At 56.1% G+C, this 20,721-nt stretch overlaps 1 protein-coding gene across 1 annotated transcript; it reads left to right on the top strand.

Moving 5' to 3' along the window:
• Positions 1-8,010: 8,010 nt before the first annotated feature.
• On the top strand, positions 8,011-16,195 carry LOC141949825 (E3 ubiquitin-protein ligase PHF7-like). Its single transcript, XM_074883870.1, has 10 exons — positions 8,011-8,216; positions 13,334-13,461; positions 13,703-13,794; positions 13,888-13,989; positions 14,270-14,394; positions 14,477-14,639; positions 14,727-14,830; positions 15,043-15,156; positions 15,308-15,426; positions 15,603-16,195. The coding sequence occupies exons 2-10, from the start codon at positions 13,416-13,418 to the stop codon at positions 16,172-16,174; spliced, it is 1,437 nt and encodes a 478-aa protein (XP_074739971.1). The 5' UTR covers positions 8,011-8,216; positions 13,334-13,415; the 3' UTR covers positions 16,175-16,195.
• Positions 16,196-20,721: the final 4,526 nt, after the last annotated feature.

The raw sequence follows: 20,721 nt of genomic DNA, 5'->3' as shown, positions 1-20,721 counted from the left end.
CAGTGTATCCCAGTGTTCTGGAAATGTGATGGTGAAAAAGACTGTCCTACTCTTTTCAACTAGTAACTGTAACTGCTGTATTATTTTTAGCCTTTTGTAGAATTGTTTTGGGTATACTGTGTTTTTTGAAGCTTGTCTAAACCTGAATTGATAAAGCTCTGAAACAAGTCTTGCAAGTGCAGCTATAAAACAAAGAAGGGGGAGATGTGGGAGGCATTGGCCTGTCAGCCCTGCACAGCCTCTAAATCAACAGCTAGGCTTTGATGAGAAACAGGCCTTGGGAGAAAGATCAGAAACTGCTGAGTTGTGCCAAGGGGGCAGGGAAAAACAACAGACAGCTGCAACACTGAGCTGTGGGAAAGTACTGAACTGTGAGAAGTTACCGCCGCGTGAACAGCGCGTGAACGAGAGGTGATTGGTCTGCACAGCGCGTGTTAGAGTGGTCTGATGCTGATAGAAGAAAAGGTTGATAGCTGTCTAATTGCTGATTTGCTAATTATGAAGTAAGAGCTTTGGCGAGAGCATAAGTATATACTACTGGAAAAATAAACGGCTTTGCTTGATATAACTCTCATAGAGTTGTGCAAGTCCAATATCCTCCCGCAACAACCATCCAGCATCACACAATGCACCATCAACCATGCACCATCCACCATCCCACAATCCACCATCCAGCATCCACCATCCTCCTTCCCACAATCCAATATCCGCCATCCACCATCCAACTTCCCACAATCCACCATCAACCAACCACCTTCACACCATCAACCATCCATCATCCCACAATCCACCATCCAGCATCCTCCATCCACCATCCCCATCCACCCTCCACCATCCCACTATCCACTATCCACCATCTACCATCCACCTTCCCACCATTCACCACCCACGTTCCAGCTATCCACCCTCCACCATCCCACAATCCAACATCCACTATCCACCATCCCACAATCCAACCTCCACTATCCGCCATCTTCCTTCCCACCATCCAACATCTACAATGTCTCAATTCACCATCTACCATCCACATTCTCACTATTAACCATCCACCATCCCACAATCCACCATCCACCTCCTACCATCAACCTTCCCACCACACACCATCCACTTTCTCAACATCCACTATCCACCATCCAAAATTCACCATCCACCTTCCCACTATCCACCATCACCCATCCACCCCCCAAGGTCCCAGAGTCTACCATCCACCACCCAACATTCACGATCACGCAATACACCATCCAACTTCCCACCATCCATCATCGTCCTTCCCACAATACACCATCCACCATCCAACTTCCCACCATCCACCATCCCACAATCAACCATCCTCCCTCCAACCATCCACCAGACACCATCCACCATCTACCATCCCACAATCCACGATCCACAATCCACCATCCACCATCCACCTTCCCACCATCCACCATCCACGTTCCAACCATCCACCATCCCACAATCCACCATCCATCATGCCACAATCCACCCTCCACCAACAACCATCTTCATTCCAACCATCCACCTTCCCACCATCCACCATCAACCATCTACCATCTCACAGTTCACCATCTACCATCCACATTCTCATAGTCCACCATCCACCATCCCACAGTCCACCATCTACCATCCAAAATCCACAATCCACCATCCAACATCCCACAATCCACCAACCACCATCCCACAATCCACCATCCACCTTCCCACCAGCCACCTTCCAACCATCCACCATCCCACAATCCACCCTCCCCCATCCACCATATTCATTCCAACCATGCACCTTCCCACCATCCACCATCTCACAATTCACCATCTACCATCCACATTCTCACAACCATCCACCATCCACTATCCCACAGTCTACCATCCACCATCCATCATAAACCTTCCCAACATCCACAATCCACCATTCCGCAATCCTCCATCCACCATCCACTATACACCATCCTCAATCCAACCATCCACCATCAACAATCCACCATCGACCTTCCCACTATCGACCAACTATCCATCATCCACCATCCACAATGCACCATCCATGATCAACCATCCACCATGTACCTTCCCACCATCAACCATCCCACAATCCACCATCCACTATCCAACTTCCCACCATCCACCATCCCACAATCCACCGTCCACCATTCAGCATCACACAATGCACCACCATGCCACCATCTACCATCCACCCTCCTCCATCACACAATCCACCATCCCACAATCCACAATCCACCATTGACTATGAAATTCCCCACCACCCACCATCCGCCATCCACCATGCACCATCCACCATGCACCACCATCAACCATCCACTATCCACTATCCACCAACACCATACACCATCCCACAATCTACCATCCACAATCCACAATCCACCATGCATCTTCCCACCATCAACCATCCCACAATCCACCATCCATCATCCACCTTCTCACTCTCCACCATCCACCACCCACCATCCCACAGTCCACCATCCAGCATCCACCATCCTCCTTCCCACCATCCAGCATCCACCATGCACCATCCCGCAACACAGCATCCACCATACACCTTCCACGATCCCACTTTCCACCATCCACCTTCCCAACATCCACCATTCACCATCGCACAGTCTAACACCCAACATCCAACATTCACTATCACACAATCCACCATCCACCTTCCTACCATCCACCATCCAACTTCCCACCATCAACCATTCCACCATCCACCATCCTCAACCCAACCATCCACAATCGACCTGTGACCATGCAGGGAGAAAAGGAGAGTTTACCGCTTTTGGAAGAAGGGGCTAGTGTATCACAGTGATTACAAAATGCGGTGAGGTTATGCAGGGCGGAAATCAGGAGGTCTAAATTTCAGCTGGAAATTAATCTGGCTTCAGCAATCAAGGACAACAAGAAATGTTTCTGTAAGTATGTGAGCAGCAAAAGAAAGTCCAGTGAGAGCCTCCATCCCCTACTAGACGCAGGAGGAGACATGGTAACAAGTGATCAGGAAAAGGCTGAGGTGCTTAATGCCTTCTTTGCCTCAGTCTTTAATAACAAGACTAGTTATATTGAGGGAATCCAGCCCCCTCAGCCAGAAGACAGAGACTGGGAGAACAACCCCCCCGCAATCCAGGAGACAGTCAGTGACCTACTGCATCACATAGACACACACAAGTCTATGGGACCAGATGGGATACACCCGAGGGTGCTGAAGGAGCTGGCTGGGGCACTCACCAAGCCACTTTCCATCATCTACCAGCAGTCTTGGTGGACTGGGGAGGTCCCAACAGATTGGAAACTGGCCAATGTGACGTCCATCTATAAGAAGGGTCGGAAGGATGATCTGGGAAATTACAGGCCTGTCAGCTTGACTTCGGTGCCCAGGAAGCTGATGGAGCAGCTCATCCTGAGTACCATCACACAACACATGCGGGACAACCAGACGATCAGGCCCAGTCAGCGGGTTTATGAAAGGCAGGTCCTGCTTGACAAACCTGATCTTCTGCTACGACAGTAAGCAGGAGACTTTAGTAAGGCCTTTGACACTGTTTCCCACAGCATTCTCCTGGTGAAACTGGCTGCTCGTGGATTGGATGGTCACACACTTCGCTGGATAAAAAACTGGCTGGACGGCGGGCCCAAAGAGTTGTGGGGAACGGAGTTAAATCCGGTTGGCGGCCGGTCAGGAGTGGTGCCCCCAAGGACTCAGTTTTGGGGCCACTCCTGTTTCACATCTTTATTGATGATCTAGACGAGGGGATGGAGTGCACCCTCAGTAAGTTTGCAGATGACACCAAGCTGGGTGGGAGTGTTGATCTGCTCGAGGGTAGGGAGGCTCTGCAGAGAGACCTGGACAGGCTGGAGCGATGGGCTGAGGCCAACTGGAGGAGTTTCAATAAGGCCAAATGCCGGGTGCTGCACTTGGGCCACAACAACCCCCAGCAGCGCTACAGGCTTGGGGAGGAGTGGCTGGAGAGCTGCCAGTCAGAGAGGGACCTGGGAGTGTTGATTGACAGCCGGCTGAACAGGAGCCAGCAGTGTGCCCAGGTGGCCAAGAAGGCCAATGGCATCCTGGCTTGTATCAACAATAGCGTGGCCAGCAGGGACAGGGAAGGGATCTTACCCCTGGACTTGGCACTGGTGAGGCCGCACCTCGATGACTGGGTTCAGTTTTGGGCCCCTCACTCCCAAAAGGCCATTGAATGACTCGAGCGTGTCCAGAGAAGGGCAACGGAGCTGGTGCAGGGTCTGGAGAACAGGTCTGATGGGGAGCAGCTGAGGGAACTGAGGGGGTTTAGTCTGGAGAAGAGGAGGCTGAGGGGAGACCTCATGGCCCTCTACAACTACCTGATTTTCTTCCTCTATCTGCTGTTTTAACAAGCAAATTACTTTCTCCTTTTCTGCTAATTGCTCTTCTTTCTCTGCTAATTGCTCTTCCAGGTTGGAGATTGTTTTCTGCAAAAGTTGTGCCAAATTTTCAAGGGATTCTATGACTTGTTTTTCATGGCTACGCCGCTTAGAGCGGTCTTCAATTGCTGCAACCAGGCTGGCTCCAAGGACTGCGCAGATTATCGCTTTGCCTTTACCTGACTGTAATCTAGCCTCATTCTGTATGGAAATCACTCGGTCTGTTACACTCTGTAAATTTGCCCAATTGTCTCAAGCCCACTCTTCCCCGGGCAGGGAGGGTCAAGCTCCATACTTTGCCAAGAGTGCATAGAACGAGTCAAGATTTTTTACTGATGGAGAGTTTTGATAACTATCTTTTTCAGTCATTCTTATTACGAAGGAGCCAAACTCACTTCGGGGAGGTAAAACTTAGTTACACCACAGACGCAACAACTACTGCGTCGCCCTTCTCTTCCCTGAGTGGCTGAAGGGACCAAAATCTACCACAGGGAGGTTAAACTTAGTTGCAGACTTTCTCGGCTTGTCCCTTCAACTTCCCCAGGTAGTCGACCTCATTTATTGAGGGCAGTTCCCCCTTTTGCACTAAGAGATCCTTGCACTTGATCCTGATAGACAGACCCCTCAATTCGAGTTTGGGGTGCAATACACCAAGGCGTGTGTGGTGTGTGGGAATTTCAAATCGCCCCCCTTGCTTTCTGGACACCTCTCACCCTTTCGGGTGTAGGGCCAGGTGCAGCTGGAGCGAAACATTCTCCCCCTGTTACAGACCACACACAGCCTTCGCCCCCCTTTCTTTCTGGACACCTCTCACCCTTTCGGGTGTAGGGCCAGGTGCAGCTGGAGCGAAACATTCTCCCCCTGTTACAGACCACACACAGCCTGCACCCCCCTGTCTCTCAGGATCCTGTCCGTGACGCCAGTTTAATGTCACGGTCCACTCGGTGGACTCGTGATGGTTCATTTGCTACAATCTTGAAAGTGCAAAATTAAGGTGACCAACACCAAAGGGGATAACAGTAATCAAACAGTGAAACTTTATTGTGTTGCCTGTGAAGCGGCACGCGATAGTTAGAGATGGGTGAGAGAAAGGAGAAAAGTAAAGTTAAGTTTAGAGAGAGGAGGGAGAGAGGTTATAGCTACCACCGCTGATCTCACGATGTCCTAACGGTCCCGGGTCCAGCAGATGCTGCATCGTGGTCCTTGGTGGGGAAGCTTCCAATTTTTGTTGTCCAGAAGTCATCTTTTATGCCTAGTAACACACCTTGCTCCACCTCTGCCTCAGGGGTCTCTGCCCTTCTCAGAATTCAATTATCATCTCTCCGCCCTTCTCGAGCAAGGCCATCGCGCGTGCGCAGGGGTGAGTGTCTGAGGTGTGGTCAGTCTTGGAGGCGCGGGTAACCTTCAACCAGGAGGTGTGTTTTGGTATTATAATGAAGCAAAGTTCAAGTAAGGTTCATGATTTCTTCATCGATGTTATGGCAACAGTCGCGATCCATCTTTTTTGACAGTGGCTATGCAATTATCTCTAACAGCTCTGGCTAGGCCCAGGTACCGAACAATAGCACAGCACTCTTTGTACTGCATGGCTCAGGCACTGAAGAACAGCACTGCACTGCCTGCACCACACGGGTCAGTGCTCAGGAGAACAGCACGGCACTGGCTGTGCCACACAGTTCTGCATTCAGGAGCCTTTGCACCACATTCCACTCCAGGGATCAGCAACTGCGCTCCAAACAGGCCGTTGTCGGGTACCTCACTGTCCATGTCCCTGATGACAATGTTGAGACAATGCTGATCTTCTGACTGACTCTTACACATCCCGGCGCTGGAGTAAACATACCTGCTGTATAACTCTATTCAAGTTGTAGAGTCTGTTTTCCGCAAATCAAGAACAAAGGCTGCAGGGTGACAACACACAGTATCTCTTGGGGCCTGTGCTGTAGCTGAGGACAAACGTCTGGTGACTTTAAGGGCAGGTAAAGGCTTGTTGTAATCCAGAGAGGTGGGGAATCTGCGTCCTGGGAGATATTTCACACTGCTGGACGCATCCCTGCACAATCTGTTTTAACTGTGAAATTGTCCATTTTGTGCGGAGGGGTTGGACCAGAGACATCCAAAGTCTCTTCCTCCTAAATTTTTCCATGTTTTGTCCCTGATCCTGCTGATGGCCCATGCAGTCTGCTTTATGAGGAGTGGAAGGAAGAGAAAAAAGCATTATAAAACACGTAAAATGTGGCAATATTGCTGTCTGCTGCAAGCTCTTCCAGGGAGCAGATGCTAGCTGCCTTTCCTCTTCTAGATGAATTTATTTGACTGGAAAGACAGCTGCTGTTGCTGTGACGTTGCCAGATGAACCTGTATGTAGACTTGCGGCAAGTGGGACTGTCGAGGGGGGAATTTGGGAGGGCAGGGAGCTCATGCTGGCAGCAGTCCCCGCCCTGCCCGGGGACCAAGCAGGGCTCTGGGAGCGATGTGCTGGGGAGGAGATCCTTGTATTGCTTCTTTCCTCAAGAGCAGCTGTTTCAGGCTTACCTGGATTATGACCATAATGAGAGAGGGGTTCTTGTTGGGTGTACATCCCCAGGAGGGGTTGCACTTGATATCTGACCTTTGTTTTCATTTCATACCAGGTGTTTCCAGGCCTTGAAATTTTTCTGTGGGCTCCAGGGGACAGTTAAGTGAAGGAGGGCGAGTGTAGGGTTAGTTCCCAGGGAGACAGGATGTGTGCATCGGTTGGAAAAGCCCTTGAAGCTCCTCCAGTCCAACCATGAACCTCACACTGACCACTCCAAACTCCACCAGATCCCTCAGCGCTGGGTCAACCTGACTCTTCAACCCCTCCAGGGATGGGTACTCCCCCCCTGCCCTGGGCAGCCCATTCCAACACCCAGCAATCCCTTCTGGAAAGAAATACTTCCTAACAGCCAGTCTAACCCTGCCCTGGTGCAGCTTGAGGCCATTCTCTCTTCTCCTGGCACTTGTTCCTTGGGTCAAGAGACACATTCCCCCTCTCTGCTCCCTCCTTTCAGGGAGTTGTAGAGGGCAATGAGGTCTCCCCTCAGCCTCCTCTTCTCCAGACTAAACCCCCCCAGTTCCCTCAGCCGCTCCCCATCAGACCTGTTCTCCAGACCCTGCACTGGCTCCGTTGCCCTTCTCTGGACACGCTCGAGTCATTCAATGGCCTTTTGGGAGTGAGGGGCCCAAAACTGAACCCAGTCATCGAGGTGCGGCCTCACCAGTGCCAAGTCCAGGGGTAAGATCCCTTCCCTGTCCCTGCTGGCCACGCTATTGTTGATACAAGCCAGGATGCCATTGGCCTTCTTGGCCACCTGGGCACACTGCTGGCTCACTGCAATTGTGGCTGTTGCATGGTTGTATTAAGCCTGTGAAAGCAAGTGCCCAGAGCAAGTAAAGCCACATTGCACTTTGCCTTTTTTCTTGATGCCAGCTCACATTGTAAATTCCTCACCCAGCAGAGCTGGTGCCTTCAGGCTGCCCCAGCACCTCTTGGCACAGCCTGTGTGCTGCAGGGAGCTGCACCCGCTGGCCTGGCAGTGGCAAGGAGACCAGCTTGTCCCTTCAGTGCTTCACAAGGCATAAAGAAAGCAAGCTGCTCCTTCCCCAGCACTGCTTCTGAACACGCTGTGGTGCTTTGTAGCTGCCGTGACTGTGCCCTGCAGGAGAGGTACTGGACCTGCTGGGCCTTTGGATGACCAATTTGCTGTGAAGCCAGGAGCCAAGGAGACCCGTCCCACTGCAAATGGAGCTGCCAAGTGATGCCAGAAGCTGCAAATGCCAACCAAGCTGTTGTGGACCAGGTAAAGCACATCAGGGTTTTTTTTTTCTTGTCCTGGAGAAGTTGGAGGGAAGGACCACTTGTGGCATTTAGCACAGCTAGAGCTCAACCTGGCTACAGCTGTTAAAGATAATAAAAAATGTTTCTATAAATTGATTAACAACAAAAGGAGGATTAGGGAAAATCTCCCTCCTTTACGGGATGCAGAGGGAAACATGGTAACTAAGGATGAGGAAAAGGCTGAGGTGCTCAACACCTACTTTGCCTCAATCTTTAGCAGTGGAACTGGCTGTTCCCTGGACACCCAGCCTCATGAGCTGGGAGATGGGGAGGGGAAGCAGAATGAGGTCATCACAATTACAGAGGAAGTGGTCAGAGACCTGCTACACCACTTGGATGCACACAAGTCTGTGGGACCGGATGGGTTACACCCAAGGGTGCTGAACGAGTTGGCAGATGTGCTCGCCAAGTCGCTTTCCATGATTTACCTGAAGTCGTGTCTAACTGAGGAGGTCCCATTGGACTGGAGGGTGGCAAATGTGACACCCATCTACAAGAGAGGCAGAAAGGAGGATCCAGGAAACTATAGACCTGTCAGTCTGACCTCGGTGCCAGGGAAGGTCATGGAGCAGGTCATCTCGAGTGCCATTAAAAGTCATATAATGGACAACCAGGGGATCAGGCCTAGTCAGCATGGGTTTATGAAAGGCAGGTCCTGCCTGACAAACCTGATCTCCTTCTATGACAAGATGACCCGACTGTTAGACCAGGGAAAGGCTGTGGATATTGTCTACCTGGATTTTCGAAAAGTGTTCGACACAGTTCCCATAGAATTCTCATAGAAAAACTGGCTGCCCATGGCCTGGAGGAGCGAATGGTCTGCTGGGTCAAGCACTGATGGGATGGACGGTCCCAGAGAGTGGTGGTCAGTGGAGCTCAATCCAGCTGGCGGCCGGTCACAAGTGGTGTTCCTCAGGGCTCGGTGTTGGGACCATTTCTGTTCAACATCTTTATTGATGATCTTGATAAGGACATAGAGTGTATCATCAGTGAGTTCGCAGATGACACCAAGTTAAGCGGGAGTGTCGATCTGCATGAGGACAGGGAGGGTCTACAGAGAGACTTGGATAGATTGGATCGGTGGGCCAACATCAATGGGATGAGCTTCAACAAGGACAAGTGCCAGGTCCTGCACTTGGGCCACAACAACCCCCTGCATGACTACAGGCTTGGGGAGGTGTGGCTGGAGCTATCTGGAAGAGAAGGATCTGGGAGTTCTAATTGACAATCAGCTGAACATGAGCCGGCAGTGTGCCCGGGTGGCCAAGAAAGCCAACAGCATCCTGGCTTGTATTAGAAATAGTGTGACCAGCAGAATCAGGGAGGTGATAGTCCCCCTGTGCTCTGCACTGGTGAGGCCACACCTGGAGTGTTGTGTCCAGTTTTGGGCACCTCAATGCAAGAGAGATCTCGAGGTGCTGGAGCGAGTGCAGAGGAGGGCAACGAGGCTGGTGAAGGGCCTGGAGAATAAATCCTGTGAGGAGCGATTGAAGGAGCTGGGACTGTTTAGTTTAAGGAGGAGGAGGCTGAGGAGAGACCTCATCACTCTCTACAGCTCCCTGAAAGGACGTTGTAGAGAGGTTGGTGCTGGTCTCTTCTCACAGGTGATTAGTGACAGAACAAGAGGGAATGGTTTTAAACTGCAACAGGGGAGGTTCAGACCGGACATGAGGAAAAACCTTTTCACAGAAAGAGTGGTCAGACAGTGGAATAGGCTTCCCAGGGAGGGGGTGGAGTCCCCATCCCTGGATGTGTTTAAGGGTCGTTTGAATGAGCTGTTGGGGGATATGGTGTAGGGGAGAACTTTGTAGAGTCGAGCTGATGGTTGGACTCGATGATTCCAAGGGTCTTTTTCCAACCTGAATGATTCTGTCATTCTGTGATTCTCCTGGTGATCTCCACAACCCCTCCTCCCCACCTCCTTTCCCATGGCCCCAACCACATCTGTCCTTGCTTCAAAGGCCGCCGCTGAAAGCAGCTGTTCCATCCCTGGGTCGGACTTTTTCTGGCTGCCGGGCATCTGGCTGAGATCAACCCACCACACGTGGGTCCCTTCTTTTCCTCAGGGAAATAGCACAGAAGGCACAAACAAAAGTAATTGTATTAGTGACGAGCAGAGTACCAGCAGGCAATGGTCTCTGAAGTTCAGAGATGTGTGAAAATCTAGAAGATGGCTCTTTGTCCCCAGAATGAGAATTGAAGCGTTGTGTGGTGATTCGTACACGTATAATGACCGATTAGAAGATTTTGTCAACACTTGGGTGAACGCTGAAACTAAGTCTCAAGTGAGGGGAGGTTGCTGCAGGCGCAGCGCTGCCCTGAAGGACCCAGGCACCCAGGAAGTGGAGGAAAGGGCACCTCCCGCTTAGAGCTACCCACCCCCCCAGCACCTCCTTTTCTGGGGACCCCATTTCCCCCAGCACCCCAAAACTCCCATCCTGGGCAGGGAGGGGAGGGGTGTTGCACACACCACTGCCCTAAGGGACCCAGGCGTCTGGGAGGAGCAGGGGGTGGCCATGGGGGGTCAGGGGGATTTGGGGGACACCCACCCCTCCTCAAATTGCCAAATACCACCCCTACCCACTCACACACACACACACACACCCCTGCTGCTGCTCACCAAGGACGAGGCAGGAGCAGACCCACTGCAGCACCACCATGGTCTGGAGCTGGTGGTGAAGGGGGAGGTGGAGTGTGAGGCAAAGTAAAGGGGCATGGCCGGTGGGGGCACTGGGATTGGGGGTGGTCAGTGGGAGCAGGGAGGGGCACTGGGAGCTGGAGGAAGAGGGGCAGGGAACTGGGAGTTGCTGGTTTAAGTGGAGCTGGTCCCACTCTGGGTCCACCCCTAACCCCTGACCTCCCCTGGGCAGGGATGGGGCAAGGATGGGTGTGCAAAGGTTGGGGCTTGTGTAAAGGCTTGCGTGAGCTTGAGGGCTGGGGGAATGGCTCGTGCAACGTTTGGGACTTGTACAAACGCATGTGCAAATGCATGTGCAAAGTTTGGAGCTTGTGCAAAGGCCTGTGCGATGCTCAAGCTTGTACAAAAGCATGTGCCACGTTTGGGGCTGGCGCAAATGCTGGTGCAATACCTGGGACTTGTGCAAGCCCTGGTGTGTGTCCAAGAGCCCTGGGACATGGAGGGACAGGGCTGCACTGCGGGGCACTGGGGGGCACTGCGATGAACTGGGGGCACTGGGAGTTCATCGGGTTATTAACAGCACGTGGGTGCAGATAGTTAGAGGGGATCCCCAGGGGTGGGCAGCATGTGAAGTGGGTCCCAGGACCCTTGGGGACATTGGGGGGCACCCAGGTCACCCCCTGTCCCCCCCACCCAGAGGGGTCCCAGCACACTGGAGAACACTGGGAGACATTGGAGGGGACATGGGAAAACTGGGGGACATTCAGGGACACTCTGGGAACCCCCAGGCCATCCTCTATGTCCCCATAGAAAGGTGCCAGGACACTGGGGGACACTGGGGGGACACATGGGAACACTGGGTGACCCCAGGGACATGGAGGGACTCCCCCAGGCCAACCCCTGTCCTCATAAAGGGGTCCCAGGACACTTGGGGATGCTGGAAGACACTGGGGGACACACATGGGGACACTGGGGGATGCTCAGGGACACTTTGGGGATCCCCAGGCCACTGTTTGTGTCCCCATAGAGGGGTCCTGGGACACAGGAGGGCAACACTGTGGGAGACCACCAGGCAACCCCACCCATCCACATAGAGGGGTCCCAGGAGGACATGGGGACCCCTAAGTCACATGGGGACACTGCAGGGGGGAACTTGGGGACACTGGGAGACCCCCAGGCCACCCCCTGTCCTTATAGAGGCATCCCAGGACACTGGGAGACCTTGGGAGGGACACTGGGGGGCCCCAGGACACTCCCCAGCCCCATAGAGAGGTCCCAGGACACTTGGGGACACTGCGGGGGTGACATGGGCAGAGCAGAGGACCACCAGGCCACCCCCTGTTCCCAGCAACAGGGTCCCAGTGCGGTCACTGGGCAGACTGGGAGGACTGTGCCACTGCTCGGGGATCCTGTTGGCTTTCCCAAAGGAGGAGAGGGGCAGTTGTGGACGGTCCCCAGACTCTGATTTGGGGGGGCAGCACTGGAGGTGGTGGCAGAGGGGGCAGTTTGGGTGCTGAGGTGGTGGCACCCGTGGGTGTCCCAGTGTCCCCCTTGGTGTCACTGGTGGGGGACAGGGACACCACGCTGTACTTCTGGATGCTGCCGGTGACAGTAGCACTGGGGACCGTGGGCGCCACTCACACCAGTTTGACCACAGGCTGGACACTGGGGACAGTGGTGCTGCCAGGGGAGGTGGCCCGTGGGCACCGGGGACCATGGGGGCACATGGGACAGTGTGGGACAAGGGAATGTGGGGGGACATGGGGACAGTCTGGGGCATGGGACATGGGACCATGTGGGGTGCGGGGACAGCGTGGGGACATGGGGACCATGGTGGGACTTGGGGGGGCATTGGGTCCATGGGGACAGTGTGGGGATAGTTTGGGGACAGTGTGGGGACTTGGGCACCGTTGCTGCCACCATGATGGAGACCCCAGGACCCTTGGGGTTACAAGTGTGACAAGTCCCTAGCTGGGTCTGGTGCGAGTGCTCGTTCAGGGGCTTTCCTACCCCAAAGGCTCGGCTCACGCTGGCTCCAAAAGGCAGTTTATTGCCACAGAAAAGGGCCGTTGCCACCGTGACTCCACTGAGACTTCCACCGTGACGTGGGTGGCACCAACCTCAGAGGGGGTGGCAGGAGGCCGAGGGCGTCCCTGCCTGTATGTGTGGGTGGCGATGTCACCGTGGCCACGGTAACCTGCAAAAGGTGTCCCTGCCCATATATGGGGGTGTGATGTCACTGTGGCCACTGTGACCCACGGGAACAAGCCTGTAAAAAGGATCGCTGGGCTCCAGCCGTGCATCAGTGCGACCTGGGAGGTGAAGAGAGGGCAGGGGAGGGATGGGACTTGCGGGGGGCTGCCGAGGGGGGAGGGGGGGTCCCACACCTCGGGGTACTGGGGTTGTGCTGAGAGCTGACCCGCGCCCCGCTTCTCCCTCAGAGTCAGCCAAGGAGCATCTGGGAGAGACACCCCCGTGCTGCTGGGACAGGGACGCTCCCAACGCTCGCTGTAGTCGTGCGACATGTCTGAGAGGAGAGAGGAGGAGGCCCCCGACTCGATGGAGGAGGGTGAGAGCAAAGTTTCCCTCCCACAGCACAGCAGAGGGGCTGTCGGGGTGGTCATTGTGGGGCCGAGCGCAGTGGCAGGGGGAGGCAGTGCCTGCGATGCCCCTTCCTCGTCACGGCCCCCAGCCCTGCCCCTCAGCCCCTCAGGGACGGAGCAGGCCCTTGGGGGACAATCCCTCAGGGACGCTTCCCCCGGCCCTGCAGAGGTGCTCATTCCTGCCGGCATTTGCTCTCTCCCCTCCAGCGTGTGTGCTGTGCGGCCGGGCAGCAGCGGACCCCGTTCTCTGCGGGCAGAAAATCAATACTGAAGACTTCTGTGCCCATTTCTTTTGCCTGGTGAGTGCCCCGGGGTTCCCTCCAGCTCGCTGACAGGCACTCCCAGCCACGCTCTCTTCATCAGCTCCTCCTCTTTTCTCGTCTCTTCTGCAGATTTTTGCCAGTGAGCTTTTTTACTGGCAGGACGAGGAATCAGGGATGCTGGCATCTGACCCTAACGAACTTTGCCGCACAGTCGTGCGGGCAGCGCAGAAGGTGAGGACCTGACAAGGTCAGGGAGATTTGTGTTAGGAGGGGTTTGGGGGAGCTTAGCCCAGAGCCCAGGAAAGAAAGCCCAGCCCCTCCAAGCAACTCCGGGACAAAAGCCTTGCTCCCAGCAGCTCCACAGAGGCTCCAGCCCAGGAGCCTCGTGCGCCGGGCGGATCTGTGGGCTGTGGCCCAGCAGCGGCCACATCCTGCGCCCTGCCCGGAGGGGTGGGGCTGGCTGGGGAGGCCCTGAGGCTGCCGCTGACGGGGGATGCTCTGCTCTTTCTAGAAATGCTTCGTCTGTGGTGAGAGTGGGGCTGCCATCACCTGCTGCTGGGAGGGCTGCGACCGCAGCTTCCATTTGCCCTGTGCCATGGAGGGTGAATGCATCACCCAGTACTTTGCTCTGCACAGGTACCTCCTCTCCCCTCCTCACCCCCATCGGGGAAGGACCCAGCGCTTCTCATCTCACCCATCCCTTCCCTCTTCCCCCCAGCTCCTTCTGCAGGGAGCATCGCCCAGAGCAGGAGGTGGAGGCAGCTCCGGAGAACAACACCGAATGCCTCATCTGCCTGGAGCCTGTGGAGGACAGAAAGTCCTACCGCACCATGGTGTGCCCCGCCTGCAAACACGCCTGGTTCCACAGGGGCTGCATCCAGGTAGGAGCCGTTCTCTCACCCCCGGGGACACGGCAGATGCTGGGCAGCACCAGGGCCTCACTTCTGCTCCTTTTGTTTCTGCTACAGGGCCAGGCTGTGTGCGCTGATATTTCCTTCAGCTGCCCCCTCTGCAGAGACAAGCGTGCCTTTCTTGTGGACATGCTCACAATGGGCATCCGAATCCCCTTGAGGTTGGTGTCCTGCCAGCTCACAGGACAGGAGGCTGCAAGCCCTGTGCCATGCCAGGGGCTGCCCCTGCAGTCCTGGCCCTCTGCTGTCCCGTCAGCCTGGGCTTCAGCTTCATGGAGGAGCTGTAAACCGGGCAGGGGGGAGGAGCAGGGCTGCCCTGCATCGGCCTTATGCCGGGGCAGCAGGGGCTCAACGATTTCCCTTTCTCCATCAGAAATCCATCACAGGACAATGAGCCTCCAGACGAAGAACTAATCCAGAGGCACAGCCGCTGCGACGCCCACGAGTGCCTTTGTCCTGGAGGCAGGGAACAGGCAGAGGAACGGGGGTAAGTTGCCAAAGCGGCACCCTGGGCTCTGCATGGGATCTCTGTGTCGCCAAGAGCTCGAAGCGGAAGGACTGAGAACAGCAGCTGTGCCGCACAATCCCGTGCTGCGGTCACTTTGTCCTCACAGCCATGAACCCTTTTGCTTCCCCAGGCCCTGGGAACTGCTCCTGTGCAGCTCCTGCGCTGCCGAGGGCACCCACCGGCGCTGCTCCAACTTGAGGACCAGCAGGACCAGCTGGGAGTGTGAGAGCTGTGCTGGCCGGGGCACCGGTAAGAGGCAAAGCACCTTCATGCTCCTGGGCTGGGGCCAGGGCCCAGGCAAGGCCTGGCAGCGGGTGCCCAGGCTGGGCTTGGCAGAGCCTCTCTGCTCCAGGAGGGCTGGGGGCACCGCTCTGGCCTCTCCACAGTGGCCTCTGTGCCTGTGACCTTCCTGCTTCCCCTTACAGACTCCAGTGACAGCTCAGAGCTCGCTGCCTCTGGCACTGGTAGCCGGTCAGGATCGGGATCATCCCACAACTTGACAGCACAAGACAGCAGCAGCTCCAGCACTGGTAGCCAGGTGGCATCGGAGCCGTCCCACGACTTCCCAGTGCTTCAGGGCAGCAGCAGCTCCAGCTCACCTGGGCCCGACCACAGGCAACGCCGCTCCCGGGTGCAACGTCAGGCCCAGACGCCCTACAGCCGGCCCAGAAGACACCAGGAGAGGAGCCGCGCACCAGCACCAAGTGCTGAGAGCAGCACCCCCAGCCAGGCAGCACTGGGGACGTCCCACAGCTCCCCAGTACTGGAGAGCAGCAGCCCCAGCACCGCCAGCCAGCTGCCAGCGGAGTCCTCCTGCCCCTCTCCAGCGCCCGAGAGTGGCAGCAGCTCTAGCCGCCGTGGGCCCATGCGGATGAGGGACCGCTCCCGCGTGGAACATCGGTCCCAAAACCCTTACAGCCGGCGCGGACGCAGACGCGGGACCAGCCGTGCGCTGTCCCCACGTGCTGGCCCTGATCCCCCTCCACCCGCGCAATAAAGTGAGCCGTTAATCTCTGCCCTGGGAGACTCCACGCTCGTTTGTCGGCTTCCTCCTCCTCTCCCTTTCTTAAGGGGCAGCGTTAGGGGCTGGGCCCAGAGGGTTTTCTTCCCCTGGGGCCTGGCAGCCCCTTGGCCAGACCTCCCTCCTTGCGGGCTGGCCTTGGCTAGCTGCCCAGTGCCATGGCCGTGTGCTTCGGGCCTCGCTGGCCCTGCAGCCGGCTCAGTCTCCCCAGGGAAGGTTTACACCAGTGGCAAAGCTACTTTTCTTTACAAGTTCCGCTCAGTGCCACGGCTGGAGTTGTGACATGGAGATTGCTGTAGATGGTCTTGCGACAGTAGCCGAAGGGCATTCCCCTTGCCCAGTTCCGGGTCCTGTTGCCCACCCGGATTGCTGCTGTACCAGACCCATCCAAACACACCATCAGCTCAGGCCACACAGAAGGTCCTAGGAAGGAATGTTGTCCCCGGCCTTCACCAGCCCTTGGCAGCCTGTTCAGCCCAAGAGCAAACCTGGGGCTCTGCGCTTGCTCAGCCCCTTGTCGTGCTTTGAACTCGCCCGGCAGTCAAACCCCACGCAGCCAATCACTCACCCTCCCCCTGCCCGGGAAACGGGGGACCCATTGGAGGGACAAAGGGAGACTCATGGGTTGAGATAAAAACCAGTTTAGTAATTGTAATAAAACAATAACAATGATAGAAAGTACAAACGGGTAATGCACCCTGTGATTGCTCACCACCCACCGCCTGATACCCAGCCCCTTCCCAGCCAGCGATCCCCAAAAACCGAGACCCCGCAACTGCAATCCCAGATGCAAGAGAGAACCTCCTGCTTCCCAGCCACCCCTCCTTGACATCCTGAGCATGACGTTACAGGATATGGGATATTCCACTGGATAATTTGGTGCTCTGGCTGTGCCCCCTCCCAGCTTCCTGTACACCTGCGCATGGACAGGACATCGGGAACTGGAGAGACCTTGATCTCTTACAACAATCCCTGTATTATCAGCATTCTTCTCATAGCAAATCCCGCACTGAATCCAAAACACAGCGCTATTCTAGCTAAGAAGAAAAATTAACTCTATCCCAGCTGATATTGCTGCTGGGGTCGAGAACCTGGCTGTGAACCGCTTAGTGCTGCAGGACTCTGCCCGATGCATTGGTTGTTAATTTTTTTTTTCTTTATAGTTAAGCCCAAACATGAGTTTAATTCGCCTCGAGGGGGACCATAAAAATGCCACAGCAGCAGGAAACAGAGCCTAGCCTGCCCAGGAGACCTGTCGAGCCTTTGGTTTAACACTCTGCCCATCTGCAGAGAGACAGCAACACCAGCTGCAGGTAGGCTACAACAGGCACCTCGAGGGGCAGCCGCGGCCCTGGGACACGGGGAACAAGGGGCACGTTGTGCAGAAACTTTTCACAGTTCAGTAATTTTTCCACAGTTTAGTGTTGCAGCTGTCCATTGTTTTTCCCTGCCATCTCTAGCTCTCACTTGGGGAAGGCCTTCCCGCGTGACTTGCTGTGTATCGGTGGCTGTGGGCAGTGGATTGAGCTCAGGCCTCAACTCCCTCAGTGTCTCTTTCTCCACCCCAGCCTGTTCCCCAGGACATTCCCAGCCCTTCAGGATCACCAGCACTCACCCCCACACCCCTCCACAGCCAGCCCCTCTCTCTCCCAGGCTGGCCAAACCGTAGAGCCCTCCTGCTCCCCGGCAAGACGGGCAGCATGCAGAGAGGGAAATGCTTGCTCCGCACAGCTCGATAGGCTCGTGAGCAGCAGGGCTGCCACTGTGAGCAGCCAGCCCCTCGCACCCGCTTCTCAGTCATGCCAGCACCAGAAAATACCAGCAGCCAAAACATCTTCCCTCTGCTACTCCAGCCCTGCAAGGTCACTCTTGCTTCTCTTCTTCATTTTCTTCTTTCTTTTCACGCCCTGTCCTGGGCCGGAATGGCAAAACCACGTTCCATTTGGGTGAGAATATGTCTGTGAATAACTGACTGTGAGGACGGAGGCAGCAGCGCTGCATTCCTGCGCCACCTCTCCCCATCAGCCCCTGCCGAGGCTTTCGGCAGAGACCTCCTTCCTCCTGCCCTCGCTGAGCTCCTGCAGTTCTCTGTCGTAGCCTGTGGCGGATTTCCTTGCAGGGACGTCGCGGTGCTCATCACATCACAGGCTGTCCCAGCTGATGTGTGGCTGGCACATCCCTCCCGTGAGCTTTACCCACATCCCAACACGCTGCAAGGATGAAATGCTCTTTATTTTTCACACAATCAAACCGCAGAGGTCTGACAAAACTTCCCGGGGGTGTCAGTGCCACGAGTTCCCTTTCCTTTCCCGACTCCCGGACAGGCCCTGCACAGGCTCTTCTGCTGGGCCTTGCCTGGCTCCTCACAGGCAGAGCCCGGCCGGTGCCTGGCCTGGGGCTGCTCCAGCTCCCAGCATCCCTCTGCTCTCCAGCTCCCCAGGCCCCGCACACAGGCCCTGCTGGCGCTGGCACCCACAGCCCTTCCTGCAGGGCCGCTCGCCCGCCTCTGCCCCCGGTCAGGCCTGTGCCCGGCGTCGGGGTTTGCAGAGTGTGCTCTGGGTCTGCGTTGGCCCTTTTCTTGGCCAAAAACGCTTCGTGTGACTGAAATACGGCCAGCACAGCGCATTTCCCGGCTGGAGGCGGCTGCACTGGAACCGCCCTCTGGGGCCTGAGGGAGAGGGTCGGTTGGGAGCGAGAACAGCACCCAGAGGGGCTGCTGGCCCCGCCCCCTCCCCTCCAGCTGCCAGTGGGGCTGCTGGCCCCACTCCTCCCCTCAGGTCGATCCCAGCAGCAGAGGCGGCAGCAGCAGCAGATGTTCCCGCTGGGGCTGGCGCTGGCAGCGGCGGCAGGGCCGGGGGAGCGGCGGGGCTGGGAGGGCCCGGCGGGGCGTGCGGGGGGTGCCCCGGGGCAGGCGGGGACGGGACGCTGAGCCCCTGGCGCTGGCAGGGGGAGCGGAGTGGGCAGAGCGGAGAGGCTCTCTCGGTGCTGGCGGCGGCGAACCAGCCGCCTTTGCCGGGCAGAAGCTGCGTCCCGGCCCCGCGCCGAGAACCGCCCCCCCCTGCCGCCCCCACAGCCCCAGCCCCGGGAGGGGGCAGAGGGGAAACTGCCCCCCCTGAGCCCAGCACCCTCCGAGGGAGTGAAGCGCCACTCCGTCCTGCCCCTCCCCAGCCCCCGCCGTCTCTGGCCCCACCGTGGGGACCCCCAGGAGGAGGGAGCCTCGCCCAGCCCCTGCGAGTGAGCAGCCGCTCTGGGTGAGTACAGCGGGACCCTGGAACGGCGGCAGGTTTTGGGGGGGAAAGGGAAAAAAACAGAAAAGCGCTTCCCCCCCCTCGGGCTGTCCGGTGGCTCTTGGTGCTGAATTCCCGGGGGAAGCTGAAATGGGGTGGGGGGGGGAGTAGTGGTTTGGGGCTGGAAAGGCAACATCCTTCAGCACTGTCCTGGTGGAGGAGTGAGCCAGCCTCATCTGGCCGTTTTAATTACATTTTGCCTCTCTCACTGTAAATCCCTGAGCCCGTGAGGTATCTCCAGCAGGTACCTTAAATTACAAACTGCTTCCGATGGATTCCGGAATGAGACTGGGATTGCTGGGAAAGGCCTAAAGGAAACTGCTCTGCTGTCAGATGGCCTTGGCTGGGCACTGGGAGCAGCTTCCCATCCCTACTCTGGCACAGGGTGAGATATTGGTGTGGGGGAAGGAGCCATTTTATGGCTGAATCCCATCACTGATGGCAGACAGAGCCCAAGAGAAAAACTGCCTGGGCTGCTTCTCCTGCCAGAGCTTAGGGCAGAGTTTCTTCCCGTGAATGCCTCAGCCCAGGCAACTCTGACCCATCCTCCTCCTGATGGGATTCACTCCGAATTTTTGATCTGGAGGCGATAATGCCATTTTCTCTATGGATCCCTCTTTATTAATCAGTGGCTCTTTTCCCCGTTCCCCTCGGTTTCCCGGCCAGCTCGCCTTTCGGCATGGCGGGGCCGTTCTGCCTGTCCTGTGCCTTCCATGCAGTCGGAGCTGGGGGAGCCCCTGTCCTTCCCCAACCTCCTGCTCATGGCTCCGCTCCTACACACGAGACTGTCCCAAGGCCCCTCCTCCCCGAGGCTGTGCACATCCCCCAGGCTGACTGTTGGCATTTCTGTAGCTGATGTGTGCCAGAAATTCTTCCCAACAGGGTTTGTGTCTCCCTTGGGTGCAGCAGGTTCATCCCAGCCTGCAGGGAGTTCTGCTGGGATGTTGATCGTTATCAGCACCGCTGCCATTCACCTCGGGGGTGTAACTACTTCTGTGTCAAATGCCATTTGTGAGGCATTTTAGGATCTTTCAAGAATTATTTTGGGGGGTCCAGAGTCTAGGAAAAGGCAATACGCTGAGCGATGGTGCGTGGGTGAAATAACCAGTGAGAAATACTCATTGCTGCTCTGAAGTTGTTATTGCTGTTATTTTCTGGTGTGGCTGTGCTGGGAAGTCAGGCACTATATAAATACTGGTAAATGTACAGAACTGTCATGGGGTATAGTGTATGGCT

Source organism: Strix uralensis, chromosome 14 (assembly GCF_047716275.1).
Source record: "Strix uralensis isolate ZFMK-TIS-50842 chromosome 14, bStrUra1, whole genome shotgun sequence".
NCBI classification, from domain to species: Eukaryota; Metazoa; Chordata; class Aves; order Strigiformes; family Strigidae; genus Strix; species Strix uralensis.
The sequence above is the reverse complement of the archived record's forward strand: the minus strand, read 5'-3'. Positions and strand labels throughout refer to the sequence as shown.

What these genes read in the sequence shown, in the direction of transcription:
- LOC141949825 (XM_074883870.1), top strand. Translation starts at nt 13,416, where the DNA reads ATGTCTGAGAGGAGAGAGGAGGAGGCCCCCGACTCGATGGAGGAGG. An exon ending in GAACAGGCAGAGGAACGGGG is followed by an intron (nt 15,157 to 15,307) that starts GTAAGTTGCCAA and finishes TTGCTTCCCCAG; the next exon opens with GCCCTGGGAACTGCTCCTGT. An exon ending in CTGTGCTGGCCGGGGCACCG is followed by an intron (nt 15,427 to 15,602) that starts GTAAGAGGCAAA and finishes TTCCCCTTACAG; the next exon opens with ACTCCAGTGACAGCTCAGAG.